Below are 8382 nucleotides of genomic sequence, written 5' to 3' on the forward strand. Positions count from 1 at the left end.
AAAAGCCTTATTCATGAGCTAGTGTCTGAACGATATTACATCACACATAACACACCATTTATTGCATTGTATGGAAAGAGTGAGGAAATGCATGTTCTCTCTGTGCCGCGTTTCAGTCATGCAGCAATTAATGAACAGGTTTAGTGAGTTTTTGATGACATCATGATGTTGTTCATAACTATATAAACCCCTCGGTCACCCATTCAACACACAACGGGTGTGGAAGACGATATCTGCAGATAACACCAAAAGTTACCGGTATACAACATTTGTAATTTGTGTGAACTATGACTTTACGTGCCAATTATGCTTTGTTTCAATGAACTGCTCGTTTGGTATGTGTGATTTAGTACTTTGCAAGTAAATTCAAGGTTCCTGATCTAGAGAAGTATTACCAATAGAGCGTCTATCTAGAAAAGCATTACCAATAGAGGTTAATGTAGTGAACATCAGGTTTCTCGCAAAGAAATCTTTTTATGAAACGTGGGTTAAATTATTCATCTGGTTTGTTTCTCTAGATTTATTAATTGTGGATTTACTTACTGTATTTAATTTACAGATCAGAGAGAAAGATGCTGAAGATGTTGGGCGTGTTGGCTCTGGTTCTGCTGGTGTCCAGTATGAACGAGGGACGGATTGTGAGTAAATGTGAGCTGAAAGCTCAGCTGGATGCGGCTTTTGGAGCAGAAATGACAGGAAACATGACTCAAGACACTGCTGCAAATATGACCGGAAACATGACCCATAACACACCTGCAAATATGACCGGAAACCTGACACAAAGAATGCCTAGAAATATGACTGTAAACATGACTGGAGAGCTCATCGCCAGACGTGAGTGTCATGTTGCTAATTGCGTACTGAACATTGTACAAATGTAAGTGAAGTCTCACAGTCTAAATTTTTTCTGTATTTCAGTTGTCTGTGCGGTAGAACGCACATCAAGGTTTAAAACCAGCCTTGTCACCACCATCCAGTTACCACCCCCTACCCAAAACCCACAAAAACCAAATGGCCCACATCAAAAACCAGAAGAAAAACCAGATCGCCCACATCAAAATACAGGTGGAAAACCAGGGGACTCACATGAGGGACGTCCGGGTGGAAAACCAGGGGACTCACATGAGGGACGTCCGGGTGGAAAACCAGGGGACTCACATGAGGGACGTCCGGGTGGAAAACCAGGGGACTCACATGAGAGACGTCCGGGTGGAAAACCAGGTGACTCACATGGGAGTCGTCCAGGTAGTAAGCCGAGAGGAAAACGATCCCCTCCTCGGGCACCAGGAGCTGGTCGAGACAGGCCCCCTGCTAGTAGTTCAGGGGTTTCACCTGGTACCACCATGAACCTGTACGGCATCTTTCAGCTGTGTGATCGTGTGGCGTGCGATTCTGGATCGAACCAGGCGGTGAACATCTGCCGCATGAACTGCAGCGGTAAGTAACTCGAATTAAAGTAAAGACAATTGCATGAATATGTAGAGATGGACAGGTTCTTAATAAAGGTCCAGTTTGGGAAATGTAGCGACATCTAGTGGTGAGGTCGCGAATTGCAACCAATGGCTCACTCCACCCCTCCCTACTGAGGCACTATGGTGGCTGACACAGGACTAAGATGACGTCATGTTTTTGCTTCTTTGCCGAAGGATATAATGTATTTACGAATCACTCTCTGTAGAGCAGGTGGTTCATTTAGGGCTAATGTAGAGCAACAAGGCGAAATGCCACCAAATAAAAACAACTTCTCTTTTTGTCAAAAGCTCTCATTGATGATGACATCAGGGACGACATTGCCTGTCTGAAGACCTTGATGGGATTCATGAGTAATGTGTAAGTTTCCAAAGCTTCTATTGTAATCAGCAAGTCTGTCGATAATCGTGCAACTTAGTTTCGTTGATTATATCTTGAAAGTATAACTAGTTTTGGTAAATTTCGAGCAATGTATCTCAATTTGAAGTTGTTTAAGATAAAAGCAGCTGCAAAATGACAACATGTACACATAGTTTGGTTGTGTCACGTCATCGGTTGGGTTTGCTTCAAGGCTTGTTTGACAGACAAATGGCAGAATGACTCAGGAATTGTTTAGGCATAATGATGTCTGGACTGTTCTGTAATGTACTATGATTTTTCTTACAGCACAATCACTCCTCCTCCCTCAACTCCTGGTGTCTGGAAGTAAGTGAGAAAATAAAAAACAAATCAAGATGCAACAAATTACAATTATACATTTAGGCTACATAGTTTTCAGCCTATGAGACAAAAAAAAGCGTACGAGGCTTTATGACAAAGTAAATGTGAACATCTAGGTTGTTTTTAACAGTTTTTTCATTCAAAGCTGTAAAACATGCTAAACGTCATGAGACGCTGACTGTGTTTTGTGTCTTACAGAATGGACGGGACGTTTGTGGAGGAGTGTCGCTCCGTGGTTCCCTCGCAGTACTTTGCTGTGTGCGTCTAAAATATTCACAGCGTTGCCTCCAATGATTCCATTCTGTGATCCGTTCATCAGTAGTTGATTTTACTTTTAATACACAATTACACTTCTCATATACAATGACAAACCTCAACCTGAAAGAACATCAATAAAAGATTGAGGAGTCTGAGTTACTTGACTTATGCATCCTTTCAGATTTACCTTGTTCTGTTAAAGGTTAACTGTATGAAATTTAGACAATGTTTGCTACAGGCTATAGCAAAATAAAACATCTGAAATGTGAGGGTATTTACAATATTTTAAACATTCGGAAAAATCTCAGATGTGATGCACAAATAGACACTGCTGGATATGGACAAATACGAAACATGTTCATTTTCAGTGAAATATGTAAAGAATTGTGAAGAGCGGATTTAATGTGAAATACTTAGCACTAACATCTGATTTAACGTCAGCTATGCAGGAAAACCTTTCTCTTTTCCCTGTTATTATGTGTTTGTTTGTCCCGTCCCGTCACGTGTAAATGTAAAAAAATGCCAGAAGCAGGTCAGGCCAATTGTTTTACATAGATTTGTGTGTTCTTTGAATAAACTCAAATGTACAGTGACACAGCGATTCTCTGCACCAAAATTGTGAAATTGTCATTCTGCATGCTTTGAGAAACTGTTTAATAAAAAATGCTGTTTACATTGAACATCTAAACACATCTTAAATTTTTGTTTGAAATGTAATGATATACTAAAACCAAATCCTGTTGCTATTCAAATGACTTTGTGTTGTGCAGAAAGCACTTACGTAATGTTTTGATCAGATTTATTCCACCCTGTCCAGTACAAGATGAGTTCAACCTGATTTCAGTATTTATTTATCTATTTGAATTGGAAATGTTGTCAATGTGCCGTTTGTGATTCTGGATCGTCTTTCAAAGCTCATGCATCAAATTTATTAACGTTCCAAATGAAAATACATCGTTCCATTTACAGCTGGAGAACTTTTCAGAAAAGTGCAAAAACCCTGAAGGTGAATAGTAATTTCTAATCTATTCCTATGATGTAATTCATCTTCCCAATGATGATGATGGGTTGGACCAAAGGTGGAGGTGACTCCAACATATATAAGACACGTCAGAGAACAGAAAGACAGAGGCGCGTTAGAAGACTGACAAACAAGCATCTTCTCAACAGAAACTTTGGTATGACGTCGTATTATTTGCTTTTTTACGCATATATATATTTTTCATTTAACTGTGCTGCACGGTCATAAAGCAATGCATCTGCTATTAATAAATTGTGTGTTTTTACTGTTTATGTTAATACTTACTCATATTTGTTTGTATTATTTAGAATTGCATTTTAAATTATAGAATTGCATGTCTTTTTTAATGATCATAATTCAAACAAATCTAGTTATTAGTTCCTTTTTTATTGTGAAAAGGGTTAACCACATTTTATTTTTACATTTTTAATGCATGTTAGGTATATAGTGCTTTAGTCACATTCACTTTAATGGCATCTTTTTCCATAATATGAGCAAATAGTGATTTACTTTATTGTTGTTTAAACATTTTCGTGTCACATTCAAAGTGATTTAAACTAGAAAATGATTCTCGTTACCCTTTCAATCCTGCTTTCTTTGAACACAACAATTTGTCACTTTTGAACTAAACTCCATCTTTCTTTGCTTGGTAACCATTCAGGACCACAGTAGTAAGATGTCGATATGGGTGCTATCAATTTTTTGTTTCATCTCCAGAAATCAGATCTGAGAAAGATGGAGAGTGTTCTCCCACTTAAGATGTTGGGAGTGTTTGCTCTGGTTCTGCTGGTGTCCAGTATGAATGAGGGAAAGATTCTGAGTAAATGTGATGTGAAGGCTCAGCTGGAAGCTGCTGAGTTTCAGGTGGTGCCAGACAATACGACTGTGGAAGATCTCATCGCCAAACGTGAGTCACAGTTCGTCCACTCCTTCAGCTCTGTGTCTTATTTTCTATTTCTCTTGTCATATTGCCATGTTTCATGTCACACGGTGTGCAGATGAAAGACCAATCGCTTTTCTTTCAGTTGTCTGCAGGGCCAGCAGATCAGGCTTCAACACCCACTTAGTTAAATTTATCACAAAAAAACATGAGGATCACGCATCCAAACAGGATTCTCCCCAAGTTTCGTTTCCGTTTCCAGCTCTATCTCCACCCCCACAACAGGGTACACAGGGTTCACTCCAGAATCAGCCTCAAGCTCCACCCCAGGGTCAGCGTCCAGTTCAATCCCAGAATCAGCCTCAAGCCCCACTCCAGGGTCAGCGTCCCGCTCAAACTCAGGGTATGCCTCAAGCTCCACCCCAGGGTCAGCGTCCAGTTCAATCCCAGAATCAGCCTCAAGCCCCACTCCAGGGTCAGCGTCCAGATCAAACTCAGGGTATGCCTCAAGCCCCACCCCAGGGTCAGCGTCCAGTTCAATCCCAGAATCAGCCTCAAGCCCCACTCCAGGGTCAGCGTCCAGTTCAAACTCAGGGTATGCCTCAAGCTCCACCCCAGGGTCAGCGTCCAGTTCAAACTCAGGGTATGCCTCAAGCCCCACCCCAGGGTCAGCGTCCAGTTCAATCCCAGAATCAGCCTAAAGCTCCACCCCAGGGTCAGCGTCCAGTTCAATCCCAGAATCAGCCTAAAGCTCCACCCCAGGGTCAGCGTCCAGTTCAAACTCAGGGTATGCCTCAAGCTCCACCCCAGGGTCAGCGTCCAGTTCAAACTCAGGGTATGCCTCAAGCTCCACCCCAGGGGCCACCTAAAGGTCCCATTGGAAAATCCAAGAGATTTGCCCCCCAGGAAAAGGACCGAAAGCCTACTACCGTCTGGCACCAATATGGGTTGTTTCAGCTCAATGACAAGTTGGCCTGTGATTCCGAAGTTGTGCCAACCCTCAACCTTTGCCAAATGAACTGCTCTGGTGAGTTCAAAAGTTATACATGATGGACACGATATTTCCATTCATTTACAGATATCTTAGGTTTTACTACATTTATGTTTTCTTTCTTTAACTGTGAATCTCTGCATTCTCAAATTTAGAAACGTGAATTAACTCTTCAGCCAATCAAATATTGTTTGTTGTTTTTTCTTAAAGCTTTGATTGATGAGGACATCAGGGATGACATCACCTGCCTCAAGACCTTGATCAGCACTATGTAAGTACACACTAACGCAAACACTGGTACACAAACACACACAGGCACATTGATTTCTGTATTTTCTCCTTTAACAGGATTGCTGGAACCAGAGGGCAACTGTCTGACAGTCCTCCTGTGCCTCAGAAGTAAGTGTAAAACTTAATTGGTATTCGTGTAATAAAATAAGGAACAGATTAATTTTTATAACAAACTAACTAACGTGTGTTACAGGCTGGATACGCTGTTGGAGGAGGAGTGTCAACATGTTGTTGCCTCTCAGTACCTTGATGAGTGTGCTAAAAAACCTTCAGCGTCTTAGCAGGTGGACAAGATTAGTTACGTCCTTAACGTCCTAATTTTACTTTTCTGATTTGTGAACTACAGAGATGTATACACAGGCTGTCTAGCACTATCTCACACTGTCACTTTAAAAGCCCAACAGTCTCATGATTTCGATGGCAAGTTGCATTTTATTAAAATGGTTAGTGTCATTATGATGGTGGTGGGACGTGGATGCTTTTAAACAGACTCATAATAAACTAAATGGGCTGTTCGCATTAAGCTATTGAATTCATTGGTGTAAAACTGTGGGAAACATCGGCCTACTTCTACACTTTTTTAATAAATAATAACTATATAAGAAACAGTTTCTTTGGTTACACAACATACATTTGTCGAGTGCTTTTTATTACAACCTTCTGAATCTTTAAAGTCCCAGTGACATTAATAATGAAGATGCTTATCTTTTCATGTAATGTTTTGCATCATTTATAGCAAATAGGTAATCAATGTGGGTTATTTTCAACTTCATTTACCCTCATAATCTTCAGTTAAAATCAGAAAATGTTCTTCCGCCCTGAAATGACTATCAATATCAAATAAACTAGACCGCTTGGCCGGAGCATCCATTAACTCCTCCCCTTCAACTATCAGTCTGCTGCCACCTTTATTTAAAAATCAATGCAACAGCTGTGTTTACACATCCAATCAATTTGCAGTGAAAAATTCAAGCCACGCCCACAAATGTTCTTTTTTGAAATACCTTTTCCCTCGGAAATGTTTCAGAATACAGAAGTAAAAACTATTGCAACTTCAGTTTCACGAGTTTAACTTTCTTAGATGTCACCTAAATATCTTCATTTGTGCCCCGAAGATGCCGGAAGTTCTCTAAACGTGTTTAACGTCATGTGGGTGGAAAGCATGACGTCACTATTGGACACAAATTTATCCCTAATGTAAAAAAAAAACACTAAATAGTAATGTGTATAACTAAAAATGTTTTTATATGGTCATCAACGGAGGAACAAATAATTGTTTTTTTTAGTTAAAAAGGATACTCATTTATATGCATGTACATACTATACATTTTCATTACACAGCCTATACTCTGTATATATTATTTGCTTACACTATATACACTACACATTCACAAGCGTATATGAACACACTTGCACATACAATTCGTAAAAGTGTACTTCTGTACACTTTAAACAAATTTTACTTTGTGTTAATGTGCACATTTTCATGTCTTGGGCTGCAAGAGGATTCGCCTATTTCACAAAATGGCGGCAGAGATTGGAAGAGGGAAAAACGTTTTCCTGCCACAGCCATTCATTCAGCTTGATTTCTATAAAGTGAATAAAGCAAGTGTTGTCCGATTTGACATGGTTTACTGTGAGATGTAACACTAGGGAAAACAAACATTACAAAGCCATTGTTTTTTGAGCGATTTAGCGATTGATCAAGGTCTGATACATGTCAGACAAATCAGCATAAAGGGAGCACTTACATGCCTAACTTCTTCCCCAACTCTTCTGTGAAGAGAACGGAGCTAAACCATTGACCGGACAAGCGTTTACCCTACTTCCGGTTTGTACACGTCACGCTGTGAGAAAGGTTATAAGTTCCGCGAGACTGTGATAAAACTGTTACATTAAAGTTGACGCGACTCTCTCTCAATAGGCTTGTTTGAGATGCGCCTCGCCTCGCCTGAGATGTAGGTGAGAGTAGGCGGCTGCAGTCAGGGGAGGAGTCAAAAAAGACCTTTGAAGTCGGACACTTTCTGAATCTCGCTGTTTTCTCGCCTGCAAACGTGAACAATGGAGGAGATCGCGTTAGCGTTTTTTATCGCAGACGAAGTGGGTGCAATCGAAATACCACTGTTTTTACATGAAGATGGTTACAATAATAATCACAGAATGTGTCAAATAATGTCCAAATAAAAAGCTTTCACAACAACATGTAAGACATTTTCAAGGATTGTATAAACAAATGGCAAATGAAGTAAATAGCAAGTTGCTTTTGAGAGACAGAGGCCATAACAAATGTTATTTTAAAACAAGGAGGTTTCTGCTACCATTTCAAGTCCATAGTATTTTTCCATACCATGCAAGTCAAAGCTGTATTGTAGCAAACATTCTTCAGAATTTCTTCCCTTGTTTTAAGACCCTGACACTTCTCAGATGAAACCACATCGTTTTCCCCCTGTAAAGCTGCTTTGGATGCAAAGTGTAAAAGCGCTATGTTAATCGAATCGAATTTAGATATGTATGTGTGCATGTATATTTTTTATTGATTGATTTATTAATTCACACAAACATACAATAGAATAAAGTGAAAATTACAACAAGGAAGAATTCTAATGAAGAGAAATATAAAATAAACGCATGTCCTAATTCTTAACTTCACCAGGCGTGTTTTGTTTTTGTTTAGTTTGCATGTAAATATAAATAAACAGATGGGTAATCTAATTCTTAGAATAAAGCGAAAATGTTTCAGTTGACATTCTC

General features: G+C 39.7%; 2 protein-coding genes across 3 annotated transcripts; both read left to right on the plus strand.

Annotated features, from left to right (window-relative positions):
• The first annotated feature begins 214 nt into the window (after window positions 1-214).
• LOC306898198 (uncharacterized protein) lies at window positions 215-3133 on the plus strand. The gene is made up of 6 exons (XM_079463486.1): window positions 215-258; window positions 560-834; window positions 919-1437; window positions 1761-1830; window positions 2137-2175; window positions 2389-3133. Exons 2-6 carry the CDS (start codon window positions 573-575, stop codon window positions 2456-2458), a joined length of 960 nt encoding a protein of 319 aa, XP_079319612.1. The 5' UTR covers window positions 215-258; window positions 560-572; the 3' UTR covers window positions 2459-3133.
• Window positions 3134-3575: 442 nt separating this feature from the next.
• LOC306898115 (uncharacterized protein) lies at window positions 3576-6687 on the plus strand. Of its 2 annotated transcripts, XM_079463369.1 has the most exons (8): window positions 3576-3626; window positions 4187-4376; window positions 4495-4660; window positions 4752-4968; window positions 5064-5376; window positions 5551-5611; window positions 5689-5739; window positions 5825-6687. In XM_079463369.1, exons 2-8 carry the CDS (start codon window positions 4205-4207, stop codon window positions 5910-5912), a joined length of 1068 nt encoding a protein of 355 aa, XP_079319495.1. In that variant the 5' UTR covers window positions 3576-3626; window positions 4187-4204; the 3' UTR covers window positions 5913-6687. The 2 variants fall into 2 exon arrangements, with proteins under 2 accessions (XP_079319495.1, XP_079319494.1); XM_079463368.1 differs by having other exon boundaries at window positions 4495-5376.
• The last annotated feature ends 1695 nt before the right edge of the window (window positions 6688-8382 follow it).

The sequence above is a fragment of the Barbatula barbatula genome (assembly GCF_947034865.1).
Source record: "Barbatula barbatula genome assembly, chromosome: 8".
Lineage (NCBI taxonomy): Eukaryota > Metazoa > Chordata > Actinopteri > Cypriniformes > Nemacheilidae > Barbatula > Barbatula barbatula.